Here is a 23,882-nt window from a genome sequence, read left to right as displayed (position 1 = left end):
TTCAATGGACTGTGTTCCTCCATTGCCAGCTAGTGACCAGGATTTTTTTGGTTCATGTTTTTCAATGTTGAAAGATTTACCAGGATCTGATATTTGTTAGTATCTTGGTTTTTTACCTAGCTGGGGGTTTACACCCCCAGCTAGGTACTATATGCTCTCCGATTCTTCTTTCTTTCTTCTTCTTCTTCTTCTTCTGGCAACAAACTTCGAAATGCTTCTCCTCCTACATGTTACACCCTACAATTACGTAACTTGCACATATGTATCGCCTATATCCAGTGCCCATATGGTGCAAACAGAATTGGGATCAAAGGTCATTAAAGGGGCATTTTCGGTATATAACCAAATTCTTCAAAATGCTTCTTCTGCCACATATTACATAGCACAATGACGTCACTTACACATGTGCATCGGCTTTACCCAGTGCCCATACCTTACACACAGAATTGGGGTCAAAGGTCATTAAGGGGGTAAAATCTTACAATTGCATTATCTGGACATCTGTAAGGAGTATGGGGCTCAAACTCGACAACAATAAATCTCATGACCAGGGGAACATTTTGCGGGGGTCAGGTCAAAGGTCATGCAGAGGTCAAATTTTAGAAACGCATTTCCTGGACAACTGTAAGGGGTACAGGGCTCAAACTTGGTGACAACAAACTTAATGATCAGGGGAACATGTTGGAACACTTTGCAGGGGTCAAGTCAAAGGATATCTGGGGTCAAATCTTTATAACTTCATTTTCTGGATATCTGCGAGGGGTATGGGGCTCAAACTCAGTGACAACAAATCTCATGACCAGGAGAACATTTTGCAGGGGTCAGGTCAAAGGTCATGTAGAGGTCAAATTTTCTAAATGCATTTTCTGGACATATGTTAGGGGTACGGGGCTCAAACTCCACAACAACAAACTTACTGACCTGGGGAACATTTTGGAACACTGTGCAAGGGTCATGTCAAAGGTCATCTGGGGTCAAATCGTAGAATTTCATTTTCTGGATATCTGTAAGAGGTACGGGGCTCAAACATGGTGACAACAAACCTCAAGACCAGAACATTATGGAACATCATGCATTCAGGTCAAAGGTCATCTGGGGTCAAATCTTATTGAATTTTTTGGACATCTGTTGAAACGACTCAAACTCGGTGAAAACAAACCCCATGACCAGGGGAGCATTTTTGAACATTTGTAGGGGTAGATACCTCTGCCCCAGCTAGGTTTGTGGTCTATGACCACCATTTGCCACTAGTTCTAATTTTAATTAACCAAAATGAACCAGCTTTTCAATGCTAGCTGTTGTCCTTATCGAGTTATAAAATGGTACGTATAGACGTGTGAGTCATACTACAGGATGTCGTATGTTCGTATGCACATACAGTAGAGTCTGTCCACATAGAAGTACAAAGTAAATAGACCTCAGAAACTGCAGGTACTAGAGAATAAACATTTCAGTGCAATGCGTGTGTGAATGCTTCTGTGGCGCCCCAACTGCTGCGCGATTTGTACTTGCCGAGCGCACCACAGATTTGGTTTGTACTTCTATGTGGACAAATTGTACATGTTGTAGGCTACGAACAAAAGGTCGTAGGGCGCGAGGCATCACACCGCGACCTCTTTATTGTTGAGATTAAACTATTCTACTCAGTTTAGCCTACAATTAAAAATAACAGTTTAGCTTATGGTACTCATACCTTGTGTTACAAGTTGATAGACTATGTTCATTGCATTCCGCATATTTTGCACATTGGCTGTCTAAATGTGAGAAGATTAAATTTAAAGCCATATTTTTACATTTTCGCAACAGCCAGTCTTCAATCTTTCTACAGATCTAGATTTTTACACAATATAATGTACTTTGATGAACTATGATGCCCTACATATACCACGGCCCCGCAAAGTGCTAACACTTCAAAGTGTTCATAGTTCTGGTCGCTAGGGTTCAACTCCCCGCACAGGCATGGAATACTACGTAATATGTATCATGTTCGCTTCCATCCAGCGATCAATAACCTGATAAACCCATATGTAGGCCTAATCCAATTCAATGCACAAGCTCATACACCTGTGGTTCTTTGATGTTACTGCTTACAATAGAAACATTGATCAATAATGAACGTTGGTCAAAAGACGAGCTTACTGAAGTGAAAAATTATGTACATGCAGAATCATCATTTCATGATTTATGCATATTGCCTTGAAAATCATTAAAAGCGATTACTTGATCAACTCAAATGATTTTATTAGCGTTATTTATAACCCATATTTCAATATTTCTAAATGTTTTATATGTCTTTTGACCCAGAAATGTATGTATTTGATGCGAAATCGTGATGAAAAATAATATTTTACCAGTCAGATTCAGAAAGAAAAATCATTACACTCGTTAATTACATCACAATCCAAACATAGATGCTCAAGTTCATAGAGAATGTTACAAACTGTTGTATGTTTTGTTATTTTGTTTTCTCTGTAGGGAATGTGTTTTATCGTTAAAATCGGATATGAAAAACTATCATAAATACAGCACAAACGGGCATCACTGTTTGTGTGTATAATACAAATTTACGAATTATATAGAGGTGACATATGACACTTATAAAAGCTGTATCTTAAAAAGGAGATTACTCTGATGCTAGAATTTCGGCATGGAGACTCATGTGAAATGAAGAAAAATATTCCTGATTGATTTTATGTGTCTTTTGAGCTTTAAATGTTTCAAAATGCCAAAATCAACAAAATTCGAGTAATTATGATGTCATCAACATGACATTAATATTCATGAGGAATAATTATTGCTCCCTCAATTAAGAAATGATTTAACAAATGGTTAGATTTCATCGCGCGACCTTCTAGTAACTGTATCTAGAAATTTATGATAGTTACTTGTCAATTTTTGCCGGAAACAAGCTTTTCTATGGATACTGACCAGCTCATTAGTGCGGTTCATCAGACATTGGGACATTCTTTACCGTGGGATTAATACCGCCCTCTGTTGATGACAGGGCTTCGAACTCTTATCAAGGCGATATAAGATATGCAGGGCCGTGATACACGCAAGAAACCACGCTAAGCCAACGCCCAACGCAGTACACGCAGAACTTTAAAGCTAGTGTCAGTGACTCGAGGTAGATATATAAACTATTATATAGGGTTAGTTTCAGCTTTATGGTAATGATAGGGCTTAGGTTACAGGTTAGGATTCGGGTGATGGTTCGTGTTAGGGATAGCGTTAGGTTTGAGATAGGATCAGTGTTAGGAGTATAGTTAAGGTTAGATGTTAGGGTTATAGTAAGGGTTAGATTTACGTTTAGAGCTTAGGTTAGTATTAGGCATAGCATTACTTTGGGATTAGGGTAATAAATGTTAGGATCAGATGCAGGGTTAGGTTTTGGATTATGATAATGATTAACGATTAGGTTGATAAGATTATGGTAAGGAGTATAGTTAATAACGAGCCTTTACGATTTGCGGACTTTATCGACCTGTATCCGTTATGAGCCTCTCACGATCAGGGGCGTAGCCAGCTTTCTTGGTCGGGGGGGTAAAATTTTCAAGGGCACTGAGCTGAAACAATTGCAGTTGCAACATAGAATGTTTGTCTTTAGAGAGACTGTACATGTCTTCGAGCTTCCAAAAAAGGGTTTCTTGGGACGATGTGCGCTATTTTGGCCCATGATCGGGGTGAATTTTGATGGAAAAGGGGCTCTTGCCCTTTTTCTTTTCGTTTGTCCTTTGGTCAGAGGGGCTGGCTACGCTACTGCTCACGATTCTCTTACTAGTCCGGCCTCATCCCTACCGGGCTTGCGGCCTTGATGTTTTTGTTGATACTGGGTCCCAGCCCGTTAAGGCTTAAAAACATCAAGGCCGCAAGCCAGGTAGGGCTGAGGCCAGAAACTCACTAACTACCCAGCAAACACAAAACGTTTTCGACATCATTCGCAAAAGGTTATAAAAGGTTGTCAGAAAACAACGTTTAAATGTCGGGTTATATAAAGGGTATATTAAGAGTATAAAACGTTTTCATAACCTTAAAAAACATTTTTTGAGAATCTACTGCTCAGCAAACAAAAATGTTTTACAGAAAACGTTTAAATGTCGGGTTATATAAAGGGTATTAAAACGTTTTAATAACATTCCAAAAACATTCTTGAAAACTTGATACAAAACATTCTAAACAGAATGTTATTTTGGGGTTGAAAAATATTTTGCAAAAATGTTTGCCCAAAATATTTTCAATAACGTTTTAAAAACATTTTCATGACCTTTATATAACCCGACATTTAAATGTTATTAAAAGGTTTTGAAAAAAACATTTTAAAAACATTTCTGTGTTTGCTGGGTTCAAATATTTTAACATAATGTTATTTAAGTATTGACACAATATTTGGCAAAAATGTTTGCCAAAATAGTTTACAATAACATTTTTTGGAAACATTTAAAAATATTGTTGTAGTGGGTTTTCATATAAAACGTTTTGAAACGTTATCATGACCTTTATATAACCCGACATTTTAATGTTATTGAAACGTTTTTACCTAAACCAAAAGCCAAAATATAACTTATTTAAAATGTTTTTAAAACGTTTTTGTGTTTGCTGGGTAATTAAGTTCCATTATATAACGGGAAGAAAGCTAGAGTAACCTTAATGTAACGTTGACCAACAGAGGGCGTCAATATAGTCATCTTAAACTGTTCTATACGGTCAGCTTAGAGCCATATAAAACTGACTCTATACGGCAGTTTAGTTTAGTAGACAAGGTTGTTCGATCAGAATTGCAACGGCCAAAAAAAAGAAGAAAAAAAAAGATTTGGATAAAGCTTTTACTGACATTTATGGCTGTTGCTATTTGAAATTAGACCAACCACAACGACAGTAAAGGATAAAGGGAGCATTCACTAGGGGCATGCAGCATAGCATATCTCTAACCTTCCTGGTCCAACCAGGTTGACCACATGGAGCTACATGGGAAGAAAACGCGAATAAACCAATGCGGCTATAATTGTCCTAGGAGGGAATATTATTTATAATGCAATACTTATTCTATTTAATTGGCACTATCCTGTACTACAGTTTGCAGAGCGCTGTCTTTGCGTAACCTGTCACCGAGCGAGTCGGTACTAGTTTAGTGTACAGATGAGCCCAGATATTTTAAAAGTCATTGTTTCTTTTCTGATGTTTTAACATAATGTCCATAATTGCCTGAACACATACCTCATCTCCCTCTGACAGTGTAAGCAACTTTTCAGCTTTTTCTCGTGTAACGTTAGTTTCTGAAGACTCATCAGTTTGTTTCTCTTTGCGGAGCGCTTCCATCATCCACTCAACGACTACTGGTAAATCATAGAAATGTTCATTGTGTATCCACGCTTCACGGCCGATGTCGAAGCAATCAGAAGCTTTATAATCAAAGAAAATTAATTTTATAAAACATAATAGGCAATGAGCATAATTTTAAATAATACTTACCGGGATCGCTTTCCATGAACTTTCTCATCGTCAGGAGATGATATTTTTCTTGGGAAAGGCAGACTCAGGGCTAGAGATCAATCATTTCCAGGAAAAGCATCATAGTTAACAGCATCTGCTGACGAAAAAAGAATACTCGAAAGCGCTCCCGAAAAGTGAAATAAACAAGTGTTGTAGTCTAATTTTAAATTATTCTCATTTTATCACCACTACGTATGAATCTGCAATTCTGTATAACAGCTAGGGCTAGGCATACTAGGGATATGCGGAATAAGAGTTTTTGTACCGTCCGCACAGAATGGTTGATTACAGATCCGTCGGATAACGATTTTTCAATGGGAAATGAACTTTGCTGCTTGGATGATGTCACGATTTATTCTGTATTGAAAAGCGTGTTCCGACGGATCTGCAATCGACCAGTGTATAATATCGAATTGATTAATTCGAATTAAACAATTCATTGATGTTAGCACAGGGTAGTAGCCATTACTGCCAGTAGACAGGAAGTCTGGAAAGTTGACCTCAACGCTGTAGGTGGTCTTCCTGTGCGTTTGAATGGGACAGCAGTACTAGTAACCTTGGCCAATTTTTAGACCAAGATTGTGAGAGCATAACAAGACTATCCGTCGATAGATTTTTATTTCCGTCGGTAGATATTTTTTAAATTAAGTTTTTCATAACATATTAAAAAGGCAGAGAAACCTGCTGTATAATAAATTAGCTAGGCAAGTTTTGAGTAACCTTGATGAAAATTATCCAAAAGTGCCTATTCTTTTGTGTGTCCATCACCTGTCGCTTGGTACTTGTCCATCACCTGTCTGAGGTCAATTGGTAATCCGTCTTTTTAATGATATAAAATTGTCTTGCGAGGCTGTCAGAGCTGTGTCTATTGTTGTGCGCACTGTGGAAAGGATCAAATTGTCTTCCGGTATAAAATCCCAAAACTTGCGTATCATCTGAAGGATATACGTACAACTCACCAAGCAAGGGTGCTGATTTCTGCTGCCCTAGTAATCGTCCGTCTGCCAGGTCTGATGTTTTCAGTCGGTAAATTTCTTGAAGGCGCAGCAGAGCTCTAACTGATCCTGTGAGATCTTCCTTAAATGGAAATGTCCCGTCTGAATTCCAGAGCCTTCTAAAAGTTTCCAAGTAATCTTTGTATTTTACAAAAAGCAATAAAATTAGGTAGCATTGCTAAATGGAGTATTTTGGTTTATTACGTTCAGCGCTCTAAATGCTCGATGAGTTTAATGGTACATTGAGGTTTCGCACGCATTGCACCCTCAGTTTTGGTCAAAGTCCAGTTTGTAACATGTGGTCATGTTTTTGAGGTGGGCACTTTTTGCTAAACCATTTTGTCTTCTTATTGCTATATTTTTCCTAAAATCCATCATGAACAAATGGTTTGGTCTTATTTTGGGGAGAAATTATGAATGTAATGAATTGATAACAAATACAGTTGAACAAATGTATTAATTAATAATTGAAAGAGCTTAATTAAGCTAATTAGTCAGCGAATGGGAAGTTGGTGTGCATTAATAAAATGTACTTGGTGCCCAGTAGAAGTAAAAATGCATTTGCATAGTGTTAATATAATTTTTTTTAACTTTCTAACTATTATAATTGCCTAATGGTTAATCTTAATCAACTTTAGTAATTAAAAATTTAACTAGCTTTAATTAATGCAGTGTAACATGTGCATCATGATTTAAATTTAAAAAGGAATGACATAAACGAACACCTCCAAATTGAGCAAGAACAACTTTCAAGTGTGGCTCTCTGTATCGGCCCCTCTAAAATTTTCCACCCCAACTCCAAATATGGTGAGTTCCGTGAAATTTGTTGAATGACCCTCGTTATTACGTATATGTAACAATTGACATAAAAACTTGTTTAGTTTACATACGCATTTGATTCGTCGCATCTGCAGCATATCCTTTAACATCATGCCACTGGCGTCGCAATCTCCGTAGCAATAAGTAGGATTGGATCGGATTACCAAGATCGATGGAATCACCATTTGAGGGGGATGGGGATGGGTTGATTCGTTCTTGCTTTATTTCCTCAACCAGTCTGTGCGAAATAGAGTTAGATACTTGTTAATTTTTGAGGCAGCGCCCCCAGGCGATGCTTCCCCACTGAAACGACTTACATACGATTTGAGCTATTTCGCAACGTTTTGATACACCATTGACAAAGCACAAGACTGCGAGCTATAACATGTATAAGGACAATCTGGTATACCTGAAAATGAATTGTAGCCGCATATCCACTCTATTAGATTTGTTTTGCATGGCAGTAACTGACTGAGAAAGCGACACTTACCATTATTGTACGTCACTTTGCCCTAAACTTTACGGTTATTTGCCGTAAAATTGAATTACTATTTAACTGAATGTTTAATAGTACATTTTTGTGCGTGTAAAGTGTTGTATCTTCCAATATTTTTAAATGGCAAGCCAGTTGTCAGGTATTTTACCGTAAAACATACGTGCTTTCTACCGTATTTTATGGACATTCTACCGCACTTTTACGGTAATATACCGTATATTATATGCTAATTATACGGTGAAATACTTGTAACATCATCGTTTTTACGGTACAATGCTGGCAACTCAAAAAGAGTTCATTCAAAAAGTTCTACTTCCATCATCACATTTCTGTTATCTTATGCAATCAATACCCATGATTATACTTTAAATGTATTGCAAGTCATTTTGTCTAAGATAGTCAAGTCATTTTGGTCGCCTGACTCGAGAATGAGGCAAACACAAAACGTTTTTAAATTTTATAAGTAATATTTTGGGTTTTGGTTTAGGTAGAAACGTTTTAATAACATTAAAATGTCGGGTTATACGTAAAGGTCATGAAATCGTTTTAAAACATTTTGTATGAAAACACACTACAACAATATTTTTCAAATGTTATCGAAATGTCATTGTAAACTATTTTTGCAAACATTTTGGCCAAATATTTTGTCAACACTTAAATAACATTATGTTAAAATATTTGCACCCAGCTGTTCAAATTACTAAACGTTTTAATATTTATTCTTATATAAAGGTCGTCAAAAACGTTATTTATTTTTGGGCAAACATTTTAAATACGCATTAAATACGATCTAAATAACAACAAAGGGCGCTTTTTCTTTAATATGACATTTATCCTGTCTTCTGGCAGTAAATTACAACAAACGTATTTAATGTAATGAAAACGTTTTATACCATACTTACCCTTTATATAACCCGACATTTATCTGACAACCTTTTATAACCTTTTGCGAATGCATTAGTTTTCGAAAACGTTTTGTTTTGCTCTATAACTCTGACCACAACTAATAATTATATAGTGTTGGCATTTTGATATACAGTTTTGATATAAGTACTTTCTCAAAAGAAACATATGTCATGACTACTATGTGTTAATAATTCAACAATGTTTTTGCTCTATTTGCCCGCTAATTTCTATATCATAGTTTATGCTGTAGTTTATGCCAATGTGTTCAATTAACGAGACTGTGTTTAAATGGATTTAATAATTCCAGTTTTATGTTTTTAGTTCTTAGTTTTATGTTTTTCATTATGTTTAAAAACACGTGCTTACATTTGAAACCAAACACGCCAAGCAAAGTCTATCAAATTAGCCTCTAGTCGCACTGTTTCATATAATACTCCTAAAATCTGGAATCCACTACGCACATCCATTAGGTTATCTCAATCTCTTATTTTATATCAAGACTCATGTTCCAAGTATGACGTCACTGTCCTCAGGTCGCTGTTCCAAGTAGTCATTATTATATGTACACGTTGTCACTCCCTCATTTCAAATGATAAGTTTTGGTTTCTCTTTTGTTCAGAAACCAAAAATCAAGGGATTAAAAAGTAGAGCTGATCTGGTCTGCAATCATAACACTATTATGCTGGGAGCCTGAGGACACAGTATAGAATAAGTATATAATATATAATTATCGGATATCTATCCAGTGTTGCCAAAACTTTTCAGCGTCAAGGCGCGGCGCATTGACTCGCCAGGCCGCGGTAAAGGATTCTCAAGTAGCCCAATTTTTTAAGCTTCCAAAAAGCGCCCAATACCGGATATTTGGGCGGATTTACCCGAATTTAGAACGCAAAACACCCAATTGGGCGGAAAAGCACTTGACTTTAAAACTTCCGGTACTTACTGGGAAGTTACTGACCGATCAATAAATGGTCACAAAACCCATTGTAATTTCAATTTGGAGCTTCAAAGACTCAAAACCATTATAAATCGGCTAAATTGAAAGGAAAATACATCAAATTACTGCCGCGGCCTGAGACTGGCAAAAGTAGCCCAATTTTAGACAAGTAGCGGCATGCTTTTTTGAGTAGCGGCAAGTGATCGCCAAGTAGCCCAATTGTGCGCCTAAGGCGCGGCGTTGGCATCACTGTATCAACGCAGGTGAGAGTTGATGCTCTCTGTCGTAGGTGGCACACTTTCATGTTACCTCCCACCACACACACTCATTCTTTTCCACTTTATTTTCTTTTTTTCAGTAAAAATTGCTTCAATAAAAGTGAATAGCTTATATTGGAAGTCATATAATGGCCTTCCATCGATTCTCGAACATGCGAAAAGGACATTAATCGATTTTGTTTATATCACCTGAGTCACCCCTTTTGTAATGTTGAATGCAAATATTTCAATGGTCTATATTTTTACACAGCTAAAATAGCCATAGCTTATTGGCTTTTCTAAACCACGTTTTTCAATGTAGATCGACATGCTCAATTTATCTCCTCGTGAATATTGCACTGCGAAATTTAAACATTTCGTTTGTATACTTAGATCAGGTAACTTCAAACCCCGGGTGGGGGGGGTCACTCCCATTGTGGCCTCTACACCATCCGCGATAATGAAAACGCGTAAAAAGGGTCGTTTTTCCGTGGGTAGGCGCGTATCGCGTTTAGGGTGTCAAAAACATGAAAATTGGAAAAAAGGGTAGCAAAATTGCAATTTCTAAATACGCGGAAATGAAATTTAGGGTATGAAATTTGATGTTTGGAATAAAATCCCTGTTTAGGGTATTGTTTTAGCCAAGGGTTAAATCCTTGTTTAGGGTGCTTTTCAAAAGTTGATTATCGCGGATGGTGTACAGGCCACAATGGGAGTGACCCCCCTTTATTCAAACCAAGTGATTTTCTTCTTCACACCATTATAATATAGGAAACTGAAATGAAAACCGAATCTCCTTGATACAAATTGAGTTTCTAACAAAGGGTACAAACAAAGATATCAATAATCAGGTGAGACAAGAGCTATAGGCAGGAAAATAGGAAACCACGTGACCAAAACCAAAACTAAATATTTGAAATGAGGCACTGTTAAGCCTCCAGCATACTTTCCTGCCGCTTGCCGCTGCGGCAAGCGGCAGGGCGTTTCAACCAATGACAAGCCTTTATTGTGTCTGTTTGTCTGCAATGCGCGTGCGCCATGCCGCTCAGCGGCAAGCGGCAGGGTAGTATGAAACCAGCATTAGAAATATTTCTGTAAAACCAATCCAGATAATTGGTCTATTCCAGTTAAAATCCATACACCCTCCTAAGGAAGACATGCCCTCACAAAAGGGGTGTGAATTTCAATTGGGGTCACCTGAATGGGAGCTAATGGAAGACTCTATTTCAAATCTACATCCCCTGTGTGGAAGATTAAGGTCATGACTTCCATAGCGGGTGTATGGATTTTAACTGGAACAGCCCATTAATGGCAGCTGGGCTGTTATCAATTCTATCTATTTTTACTGAATGTTTCTGTTTGGGTTTTTTAATCAGGTTTTTACTGAACGTTTGGTGGTTTTGTTCACATAATCTTTCTGTTCTAATGAAGATTTTTTATGAACAGACGTCCGAAACAAAAATTACTGTCAGTAAGCTACCATCAATGTTCCGGGTTATTTACAGAATGTTTCAGTTTTATCCGAGAAAATTTTGATAACGTTTAAACTACAAATTAATTGACATTTTCATAAAATATCTGCAAAATAATAAAACAATAAACCTGCAAGTTGCTAAAAGTATAGAAACAAGCTCGATAAAATCTCGGAAGGTGCGGATTGAACATGTTGAAGGGCCTATACCCAGCAAACACAAAACGTTTCAAGTTTGACATTTTTTTTATTGTCATGTAATAAACATTAGGAAATGAATTTGTAGAAAACCTTCTGTTAATAAAATACTATGCTGAGCCACCAGCCTGGGTGGCTCACGCTACAGTAATTTCAGATGATTGAGCTCAGTCATACATCAAAGAATGTCTTCCAATTCATGAAAACAGATAGATAATCAGCTTATCGGATTAAAAGCTTAGAGGGAAGGTCTTGCTGCTCAGCGAGTGTTTGTAATTATCATCGGGTTTTCTTCAAATTCATTCTCTAATGAGAAAAATGTGAGATAGTTATAGATATACCATATTATGATGAAAACAAAACACATGGAAGTATAGTTATCTTGGTGTGTATTAATTTGACATTAATAAACTTTCCATTATAAAAGGCTAGTGGGTATTTGTTCAGTTTCTAAGTCACACTTCTTGGTTGTACTTCTTTGCAACTAAACATTACAACAACTTCATGATAATACTCGCACCATGCAAGAAGCATGTTGACAAGTACTGATCAACATTTTGTTTGTATATTAATTAGCGACAAGGTAAAAAAAAGTAGCTCATCAACCGAATATCATGCACACAAAGTTTCTAGAGGTGTCAAAATTCTTTTCTTAAAGAGATATTAGTATAAAATAAACTTTCCACAAAATGGACCACATACATAGAGGTGCTATCTTCACACATTCAGAAAACATTCAAAAAGTGATACCCCGCTCTCAAATCAACTCCAAAATAAAAACTAATGAAAGTTGTGTGCTATTGGATTTAGGTTCATTAGCTAGTTTAAGGCACATTCTGGCCAATTTTGAAGGTGATGGGGGTTTTGCTTCCACATTATTTTGAAAACGCATTTTTGGTAAAATATGAAATAGGAGAAAATCAACTTTAATGTTGCAACATTGAAAATGAATGTTAATAGCTAATTAGCATAAGAATATGATGAGAAATTGTTATTTTTACTGTCATATCACCTGAATTTTATATATGCAACAATTTGTTCTGTTCCATTGATATATTTTGGCCTGTAATTAATTTCTATTATTTGATTACTTAAATAACGAAATATACCGATTTGGAACACCTAATTTCATTATGTTAATGAGAAAAATATGAGCATTCACGGTTACCCTATACCAAAATCTATCTTTAACGCAAAAAACAACAACAACAAAACAACGGGAATAGATTACAAAATCGTTAACCATAAGATATCTTATACCCTTCCCAAATCAGTATAGAAAATTGAAATGGGAGAAATGCATACGGGGAGTGTAAGATATCTCACAAATAAACATTCACAAAACATACCTTTCGATTCTGAACAGTCGTTGTTTTTCAAGACGCAAATATTCCTGAACGGAGTCAAGAAGTTCTTCTTCGGTTTTCAAGAGTGGTTCTAATTTTGCCATCGAAGAAAATAAATGTCCATTTGTGACAATGGCTAGCCAGGCTATGGCTAAAATAATAATAGTTGGATGGTTTGAGTGCATGTCGACTGGTGGATTCGGTAATACAAACGGAGAGTACATGTAGCAAACCATAGCAAATGACACTATTAAGGGGCTGTGCAATAATTATGAGCGGGGGGGAGTTAGCATTTCGAAATGACGTGCCAAAATTGTTTGCCCCCTCGGTCTGCCAAAAATCGCCCCTCCCTCGGCCTGCCAAAAACTCTTTGGCAAAGACCCTCCCCTTGAACATGCCAAATTTTTAGATCCAAATTTGCAAACCTTAAATGTTGGGAGCTCGCGAGCAGGAACGTTTGTTTGCATATCTAAATGTTTCCGCACTGTTCTCCTAGGCCTTTTTAGAGCGTTATTTAAAAGGCGCCCCATGAATGTGTGCCAAAAATCACTTGTCCCCCTCTCGGCTTGCCAAAATTGGCTTGGCCCTCCCCCTTTCGACTTTCCGAAAATTTCTTGCCCCCTCCCCATATTACCCTCCCACAAGGGCTCATAATTATTGCACAGCCCCTAATGACGCTTTTGTTTTCACTCTTGTTTTCAAATAACAATCGAACCATATGTCATAAATCGACAATCAGCAGACTTAATTAGCATCATTACCGTACGGTTTGCATATTCTAAAATTTGAGCAATTTTATTTACCCTATCATATATTATTATGTTCAATTCATTATTATGTTCAATTCTTCAATTCAATTTTATTTTTTCAATGTTCATGTTCAATGAGATACCAGATCGTTTACAAGACTGTCAGTCAAAGTGGACTAAATTGAAAGGATCTAATTACTAGTTTAACATTCTGACTAATTCCTATTCCTTCCTTCCTCCTCCTTTCTTCCTCTTTCCTTCTTTATTTTTCTTCTTTTCTAACTCTCTCCTTATTTTCTCTTTCCTTCTTTCTTTCATGTCCTCTTCCGATCCTTGCTTTTGTTTTTCAGTTGATACAGTTTTGTGAGGGCATCCACAGTCGGGAAAGTCTACCTCTATGTTTCCCTTGTTGACAGTAGAATAAAATATAAGTTATTGTTTTGATTGCTTTATTTATCTCTCTATTTTTTACAGTGGCCACGTATTTACAGCATTTGCTAGGTACGTTTAATAGCGTCACAGGTGTTTAACATTAGCAAAATTATAATACGATAATGGTATTTACCGCCCATTTACCGTCAAAATGTGAATTAGGGACCGTTCAATATACGCCAGAGGTAGGGTGGGAGTTTTGACCAAATAAATCGACAAAAGAATTAGCGTTCTCCCCTCGCATTCGCTCAAATTTCGGATTACTCCCTTTTAACATTTGAAACTTATCATTCTCCCTCTTGGTTTAAGTAACAATTTCAGATTTTCATTGAAGACCGTTGAATACATGCAGGTCTATGATAATAATGTTTGCGTCCACCAAATTGCCAGAATTTTGCAATGTGGTCCTCACCCCGCGGTTTGTTCCCTCGGAATTTTGAGGTGGTGGTCTCTGGAAGCTGACGGAGTACCGGTATCACGGGTATGGGGTCTTTTGGAGCTGCAAACAAGTAAAGGGGATCTTTTCGAGCTGCGAACAGTCAAAATCAAGGGTCTGTTTTTACAATCTGGTTGGAAATCGCCTGAAAAACCCCAGAAATGTGAGGAATGAGCAATTATGGGGGTCTTTTAGAGAGCTCAAATTATCAAAATGAAGGGTCTTTCGGAGCTCAAATTTCATATCAATTTGTAAGCGCTCTTTAAGCAAAGTAATTGTTCATTGAATTTACAACCGTATGACAAGCAGTCAAAACTAGTAACTTTTCGCACAAGATTTGCAATTTAAAGAGAAAGAAAAATAATTGTTTTGGGTTGATAGTGACGGTCTTTGCTTGCCATACTGCAGTTACTGTCCGTTTTCCTATACACAATGCTCTTTCCCATTGACGCGTGACCTCTACAAATAGCCCCACATTAAAAGTATGGGGATATGACTAGTTAACGTCGCTGTGTGAAAAATAACCGGCCAATATTAAAAGTACTCTTCTAAAGTTCTAGAAAATATAGTTTTTTAACATGTCCTACATTTTTAGCTAATTTAGATGTTTGGAAATATTCGTACTTTGGTGTTTTAGTTAATGTTATAGGTAATAGTACATTGCCTAGTTAACGTCGCTGTGTGAAAAATAACCAGCCAATATTAAAAGTACTCTTCTAAAATTCTAGACAATATAGTTTTGTAACATGTCCTAAATTTTTAGCTAATTTAGGTGTTTGGAGAGGGTCGTACTTTTGTGTTTTAGGAAGGATATGTAAACGACAGATAACACCAAAAATATGAAGAAATTATTTCCAAACCGTGTTAAGTCAACAATCATTATGTTGCTCATTTTCAAGAATGCTGGTTTACAAAAAGCACGCCATTGTCTCATTTCGTGAACAAAAGCACACATACCATTGTTTCCTTTCGTTTCCTTTATAATCGGTTACCCAACTGAAGCTGTAATACAAACTTTATTGCGATATCGCACATGAAAACAATCACATGTGCACAGCCAGAGAAGATCCGATTTAATCAGTTGAGCTGTTTCAATGAGTGTTATCTTGGTTTAATAGCTTTTAATGGGGTTAAGTCCTGCAAAGGTCGAGATGAATTCTACTGTAGACATGACTGCATCATGCTAACTTTTGGTCATCTAATTTGTGTGCTGCAGGGACGGTTCTGGACTGTTTTAGGAGAAATCCGTCATCGTTTCTCCATGAAATTCATTAATTTCTCATCCAGTTTCTACTGTGCTGCTGATTTATTAGTATTAGTAGGCTACTGTGCACTGTTCACTGTAGTGGTCACTGGCAGCTAAGCTTCATTGATTGAATCTCAACGAATCAATAATCTCCTTTCTTAATGATGGGTAACTACTACTTAATCACCTTGGCTCTTTTTGACCTATCCAAAGCCTTTGACCGCGTCCCCCACAGCCCTCTGCTCCATAAACTCAGAGCTGTTGGTATTTCCGGTCCACTCCTCTCATGAGGACCTTCTGTTGGATTCCGACCTGCCTCTTCTTAGTAAGCGTCGTGATGTTGCTTCTCTGTGTCACTTATTTAAAATCTTTGCCAATCTTTGTTCTTCTCCCAACCCTTTCCAGCCTCATCCCAGACCCGGTCTACGAAACCTCAATTCCCGCGCTGTTCAAGTTCCTTTCCGCCGGCTTTCATTGTCCCAGAGATCATTTTATCCGTTTGCCTCCTCCATCTGGAATTATCTCCCTGAAGCTATTGTCAATGCTTCTTCCCTCCAGGCCTTCAAATTGGCCATCCAGTCCCACCTCCTCTAACCAGTTCGCATAATTTATGTTTTGTTTTATTTTATTCTGTTTTGATTATATGTATTTTCTAGTAATGTTTCTGATTTTAATGTAAGGGCAATCCTTCAATTTATTGTATAATCAGTATTGGATCTGCCTGGCCTTGTGCCAAATGTTATAAATAAATATAAATATAAATAAATAAATAATTGGTCATTACTCATTGAAATGAAGCTAGCATGGACAATGTAAGTGTCCTCTTTCGTTTAATAACATAAAATCCGAAAAAATAGTGTAAGTATCACTTGACGTTTTGACTTTTAAAACCTACATTTTGGTCAAAAATGCTGCTTGATTAGGTCGTTTTCAACAGATTTACCACATTCGCCATGTTATATTGGATGAAGGGAACACTTGAGGTTTTGACAAAAACCAATCACATATGCCTATTTTCCAGCTAGAAGCTCACGGAGCTCTTATGATGCTATGCACTCAACCGTGTAAGGTAACCAAAGACTGTGTAGATACAATTCACTGCTTGCTTATAAGCTCTTGGATGAAAGTGTGTGCTCAGGTGTATCGAGGTGGAAACTGTGCATTGATGCGTTTATAAGAGAATCGTTTTTAACCAAACCTTTCCATTTGAGGGGGTCTGCGAAATCCGAAAGGGGGGTCTTTTCGGGGGAACATACCCGTATGGTCATTTGTGTTAGTGCTCCCTCCCCCGGCTATCACTCTCGTATAGATTAAAAACATCGGTCGATTTTTTGCCAAGTTTTAAAAATAACGGTTACTTAATGAAATAACGGTTAGTTCATGAAAAAGAAGAAGTGAAATTTAGCAAAACGCGACGAGGTTTATTTGCCCGTAAGAGAGCTCTATTGTTCCGCTATTGTATCCGCTATTGTATCCACTATTGTATTCTATTCATAAAAGCTACTGCAAGAATCGCGGCAATCTCTGATATCGCTGGTGTCTACCGCCGGCGTTTCGCATTTATTAACTTTCAAAATGATCCGATACTCTTACATTTATAGACTTATTCGTGCTTTTTATATAATATTCAGAAATTGCAATTATGAAAACTACAAACTTTGAAAGTGAAAATATATTACCATCGAAAATATATCATACTTAAATTCTATATAATCTATAGATACCTAACCCAGAAGTGCCCATTTATTTTCTAAATTTTTGAGTGAACACGATAATGCGATTGATTTTCTTACACGTAAAAATACGGCCAATTCAGAGAGAAAATCTTGTTTCTCGTATAGGGCCTACTATAGACAATTTCTTTTTGTTGGCTGGCCGCTGAGCTACATCTTTTTACTAATTATAGATACGTCAAAACGTGTTCCCATGTTGAAAGTGTACAAGCTATTTCTACTTGCTTTAAAGAGAGCACAATTGAATGAAGACGATTTATTTGTGCCAGGATTTCGTTTAATATAACTATTTTTTCTTTTAATAATACCCCATACCTAACAAGAACATTGTAAAGGTCATAAATATACACACTCATGCATAGGGAGACAAACATGATAAAGTTAATCTGTTCTTTTCATTCTCGTTCATTAACCTTTGGAACATTTCACATGCATGATGTTTGCATCAATGCCTTCTCGGCAATCTAGGGCCATAGGCCTATAGTAATTTAAATCGTGAAACCGTAGAACGATCTGTTGATCAGCATAGATATTGAATAAAATTGAATCCCATCACATCAATTCAAAGCTACACCCTTTTTTTGAAATACTCGTTACCAGCGACTTAAAATGAATTGACAATAACTTGAAATTTGGACATTTTGAGATAAATCCATATCATGGGTAATGTGAGGGCGCTCTTTCCATTGGTGACATCCTTAAATCACCACCATGCCACTAAATAATGAAAAGTAATTGAACAAAATGGTGTTGTTCAACGATGTTTTAATATAAAATTATACACTGACGTTTCGTACACAAGGCTTTATCAAAGTGAGCAAAATAGAGAATGTCTGCGAGCGCGGAAAACAAAAATGAGAAACGCGATGTTAAAAGGTGCGTATACTAGAAATGGCGCAACACGCAAATTAAAGCAGCGCGAGAGAAAGCGGTCGCAGACAAACTCTAGATATTAAATGAAATGCAAAGAAAGAGGAAGAGAGAGTGATGAAAATAAAGGAAGTAAAGAATGAAAAAGAAAGAGAAAAGAGAAAGAAAGAAAGAAAGAAAGAAAGGAGGAAAGAAAGAAAGGAAGGAAAAAGAAATGAGAAGAAAGAAATAAAGAAAGGAAAAAGAAAAGGAAAGGAAAGAATGAAAGTAGGCCTATGAAAGAAAGAAAGAAAAATAAGAAAGAAAAAAGAAAGAAAGAAAGAGAGGAAGAAAGAAAGAAAGAAAGAAAGAGATAAAGAAAGAAAGAATGAAAGAAAGAAAGAAAGAAAGAAAAAAGAAAATGAGAAAACACACGAAATTAATACAAAAAAACTGCTATAATGGAGAGAATGAAGATCTACCAAATGGGCAGGGCGTGACCAAAAGGAAAATAAAGTTTGAATGCAAGGGTGCCGTAATGGTATAATTATAGTATGTTGTTCCTTCAACCAACGCTAGTGATCTGAACCTGAGGTTTGGAGAAGGCCAGTTACTCTAAGATCAGACGGAATATGGGGAATCTCGTTGTAGTGGCGCGTGATGGGAGTGTCACGGTTGTTTTTGCTCACTTTGATAAAGTACTTTTGTACGAAACGTCAGTGTATAATTTTATATTAAAACATCGTTGAACAACACCATTTTGTTCAATTACTTTTCACTTTTTACCATGCGATGTTACGTGGGACTCTTAACTTTTTCTGCACCAAATAATGAGATTTATATATTTTCTAAGACATTAGATCTGTTTAATAATTTATTTTATTCAAAAAGAAAAACGTCAAGTGTTCAAACTTTAAAGCTCTTACTTTTCTCGAAACAGCAATTTTAATTTCAAGTTAGATCATTTTACCAAATCAGGGCCGAATTAGGCTGTTTAGCTTAATCATGTGAAGTGACCTTTTGAAATGATATCACACTGATCAGACTGATCTTTATGTTATTACAGAGAGGCCCACATACAATGTTCAACACAAAGTGAACGAAGTTATAACTTGGAGGGCTAACAAACAGCTACAAACCAACACCGCCAAATTCGACTGACGTGTGTACAACGTGGGAAGCTATGAGGAAATTGAACACTCGTTGTCTGATCATGCATGTGTTTATGGTTCGGATAGCGGTTACTTAGCAGCTCTCGTTCCGCTTGGGTTTATTGAATACACTCTATAATATAGTCATCAATATGTCGTTTCCAGTCCCTGGCTGAACTATTGGGTTCAGCTCCCGGGGTTCAGCTATTAATTTTTTTAATAATTCTTTTACCCCATGCAGCTGATTGGGGTGGTTACGGGTCGTTAAAACCACTAACCGCGAAATGAGGATATCGAACTAGTTTGCCCCGCAGGGCTTAAAAGAACCACAAACCGCGAAATATGGATATCCAACTAGTTTGCCCCGCAGGGCTAAAAAACTGCTAACCGCGAAATATGGATATCCAACTAGTTTGCCCCTCGAAACTTAAAAAAAACCACTCTATAATATAGTCATCAATATGTTGTTTCCAGTCCCTGGCTGAACTATTGGGTTCAGCTCCCGGGGTTCAGCTATTAATTTTTTTAATAATTCTTTTACCCCATGCAGCTGATTGGGGTGGTTACGGGTCGTTAAAACCACTAACCGAGAAATGAGGATATCGAACTAGTTTGCCCCGCAGGGCTTAAAAGAACCACAAACCGCGAAATATGGATATCCAACTAGTTTGCCCCGCAGGGCTACAAAAAACTGCTAACCGCGAAATATGGATATCCAACTAGTTTGCCCCTCGAAGCTTAAAAAAACACTCATCGCGAAATATGGATATTCAACTAGCTTGCCCCTCGAAGCTTCAAAAACCACTCATCGCGAAATATGGATATCCGACTAGTTTGCCCCGCATGGCTACAAAGAACCATTAACCGCGAAATATGGATATCCAACTATATGGTTCGCCTCGCATGGCTACAAAGAACCACTAACCGCGCAATATTTCTTTACTTCAAAAAAATTAATTAAAAAAGAATTAATATCTACCAAAAAACGTTTCAAAACGTAAAAAGGGCCAAGTTTAAAAATCTTTCCTGTGTGGCTTTTCACCCTTTTTAAACTTGGTCCCATTTATGAAAGTTTCTAAAGACCCATACGAAGTCATCTTTAGGCTACTTGTTTGTTTTCTTAGTTGTCAGTGTTCACTTTGTAGAGTAAATGAATTAATGTTCGTGCGTGATTGACGTTTTTCCGTAAAGACGTTATAATGTATTTTTATTTAAGCAAAAGTAGCAAATACTCACTTTGTTAAATTCTTCATCGTCTTGTGCGATTCTGCGCCTTATGTACAGATGTAGGGCCTATATGTAGCAGGTTGACAGAGAGTCAATTTGCTAAGTATATATAATACTCGACTACTCTTTATGAACACGCAATATAATAAAACATAAACCTTCAAATGTTTTGATAATACACAGCCTACGTCATATTGCACCGCTTTCGAACAGTCTTAAACCTAATTGTTGCCTGTAGAAATTAGGACTCGTTCTTCATGTTATTACTACTTTACTGAATGGGACCAAGTTTTAAAAAAGGGTGAAAAGCCACACAGGAAAGATTTTTTAAACTTTTTACGTTTTGAAACGTTTTTTGGTAGATAGAATATATTATTATGATATGGATAATTCACATACGGATAAATTCACTGAGCAAAGTGCATTAGTCTTGTTGGGGGGGGGGGGTATTTGTTTGGTCCTGCGGAGATTTGCACCCGGAACCTACAACAGTAATATAGAGGCAAAGACCTTAACCAGTGTGCGACACTGCTCCCTGTCGTTATTCTTTCCTCTTCTTTCTTCTCGCTATCCCTTCCCCTCTCTTTCTCTCTCATATGGTTTCTATACAAAAACGATTCTTTTATAAACCATATATGCAATTTCCACCTCGATACACCTGAGCACACATTTTCGTGCAAGAGCTTCCAAGCAAGCGGTGAATTTGTCTCCACACAGTCTTTGATTACACTACACGGTTGAGTGCATAGCATCGTAAGAGCTCTGGAGCTTCTAGCTGAAAAATGGGCCTCTGTGATTGGTTTTTGTCGAAACCTCAAGTGTTCCCTTCATCCAATCAGGTGATTTTTTTTAATATCAAACCAAAGCTAACACTTCTACCTAAAAACATTCAGTTTCGTCATTAGGTCAACAGGTAACGCAATTCAATGTTATAGCAAGGCGAATGTGGTAAATCTGTTGAAAACTACCTATCCAAGCACATTTACTGACCAAAATGTAGGTTTTAAAAGTCAAAACCTCAAGGGTTCATACAATATTTTTAAATTTTTACGTCGTTAAATGAAAATGCACACTTATATTATCCATATACTAGTGTCATTAGAATGAGCAATGGTCAATTCTCTTTAAATTGCAAATCTTGTGCAAAAATGTACTATTTTCGCCTGTTTTGACATACGGTTGTAAATTCAATGACTATGCTAAAGAGCGCTTACAAATTGATATGCTCGCTCTCTATCCATCTCTCTCTCTCTCGATTTTGCCGTGCGCGGACCCTCACTCCTATTGGCTACAAAGGAGAAGACAAGTGAAGAAGAATCAACGATCAGAAACGAACTGATAAGGTGTGTAGTGATTAATATATCTTTGCAACTATAAACATTACACCAACTTTAAGTTCATGATAATATCCGCACCATGCAAGAAGCATTTTATTATAAGTACTAAGCAACATTTTGTTTGCATATTCATGTGTTATATAGGCCAACACCAACAATATTGTATTTCCTCATGTGGAAATACACCTACAATATTTTTATTGGAACACCTAAAATATTTTTATTGGACAAAATGTGTGTCATACAAGTGAGCGATTTTCCGTCTCTATTAAATCCAGCACTGCCGCATTTCACCTGGAACGTACTCTGTGTTAGCGCCATCTGCGTCTCGCGTGTTTAGAAGACCTAAAAGACATTTTCATTAATTTCGTATTTCAAGCGTTAATTCCCGCTATATATATAGAACTACTTTACTTCCATTCAATGCATATTAGTATACATTAATAAAATCAAAACCAAGTTAGTTGTGTTATTTATTCTAAGCACGCACTTAAACAAAACAGATGAAAAGTGAATCTAGCAAGACCGAAATTTGAAGCATTTTGCAACTAGTACAAGCCAATATAGGGGCGCTGCCGTAGCGGACGCCCGAAAACACAATTTCCAGGGTCCCTTACACTTGATATCACCTGATAGATAATTGATATCTGCTATGACAAAGGGAAGTAAGTATGTTCTAAGGGTGGATGGACCTTTACAATGATCTGTAAATATTTTGAAAAAAAAAGAAGCCGAAAATAGTGTAAAAAATCCCTAATTTCTTAAAATCTGGGTCGGTCGGTTCCGTAGAGCAGGTTTTTCCGTCCACTAAGGGGCATTTGTTTTAATAAATTAACTAATAACATCAATATCTTTCTAAAAGTTCAGTTCAGTTCTATCTCAATTTGAAAAATCAAATGAAAAGTAGGCGCCTACTTGCATACCCAATAATGTACTAGGAGATCTGATAAAAACCCACCACGTAAGAAGTATAGGACACTTTCATTATTTTAAACCAATAAATCATAATATTGTTATACACTTGACATTACTGATTAAAGGAAGGTGACCTGATATATTTGGAAAATAAAATTCTTTAAAACTTACGTATAACATAAAATGTCATCCCTTTCAAGCACTCATGCAAAAAGAAAATGTAAATTTTTTTTGTAAATGTGACTAATTCATAACCGACATTTATACAGTGTGATATTGGTAGTCAGTGTTGTTTTACGCAGCAGTTGCATTAATTCTGAATTGGCTGGTGGCCTACGGCGTACTATACTGAAATGATTTCGAATACTGAACCCCTCAGGCATTTTCAGAATATTTTTATTAATGATAATCATCATGATCATGTAATATATTGATTTCAAGTGAAAGGCCCTATTTTTCTCATAAACATATTGAAATTAGAAGTTCCAACTCAGTGTATTTCCCAAGATATCATCAAAAAAAACTGCCAAATTAGTCAAAACTATGGTATACCATAGTTTTGACTAATTCGGCAGTTTTTTCTCCTTTTTATCATGATTTCTTCGAAATATACCGATTTGGAACATTTCTTGTTATTAATGATAATCATCAAATTTCAATATGTTTATGAGAAAAATATGAGCTTTCTTCTGATACAATTCGTTACTTACTTCCTTTTATTGTGGTAGGGCAGTGTGTGTGTATCGCCCTTGTCATGAGATATAGGTAAACTAGGCAAAACAGTATATTTTATGGGCTATTCCAGGTGAATTTCACAAAATAAATCTCAAGATTTCTAAATAGGGAATATGGATTGCAAATAGATTAGATAACTGCAATCCCGGTCAAATTG

At 36.7% G+C, this 23,882-nt stretch overlaps 1 protein-coding gene across 3 annotated transcripts in view; it reads right to left on the bottom strand.

The window, feature by feature from the left end:
* The window catches only part of LOC140155400 (prolyl 4-hydroxylase subunit alpha-2-like), an 82,440-nt gene that overhangs the window by 18,744 nt on the left and 39,814 nt on the right, over positions 1 to 23,882 (bottom strand). Inside the window, exons 1-5 of one of the 3 annotated variants that reach the window (XM_072178245.1) lie at positions 12,919 to 13,113; positions 7,376 to 7,542; positions 6,450 to 6,623; positions 5,215 to 5,399; positions 1,694 to 1,754 (exon numbers count right to left, since the gene is read on the bottom strand). The exons of 1 other annotated variant lie outside the window; for it this stretch is intronic. In XM_072178245.1, the coding sequence (XP_072034346.1) occupies positions 1,694 to 1,754; positions 5,215 to 5,399; positions 6,450 to 6,623; positions 7,376 to 7,542; positions 12,919 to 13,100 (769 nt within the window). In that variant the 5' untranslated portion in view covers positions 13,101 to 13,113. Of the gene's footprint in view, positions 1 to 1,693; positions 1,755 to 5,214; positions 5,400 to 6,449; positions 6,624 to 7,375; positions 7,543 to 12,918; positions 13,114 to 23,882 lie in introns of those variants that run through there. One more of the 3 variants, XM_072178243.1, reaches the window with a different exon arrangement.

Source organism: Amphiura filiformis, chromosome 6, assembly GCF_039555335.1.
Source record: "Amphiura filiformis chromosome 6, Afil_fr2py, whole genome shotgun sequence".
Classification (NCBI taxonomy): Eukaryota; Metazoa; Echinodermata; class Ophiuroidea; order Amphilepidida; family Amphiuridae; genus Amphiura; species Amphiura filiformis.
The sequence above is the reverse complement of the archived record's forward strand: the minus strand, read 5'-3'. Positions and strand labels throughout refer to the sequence as shown.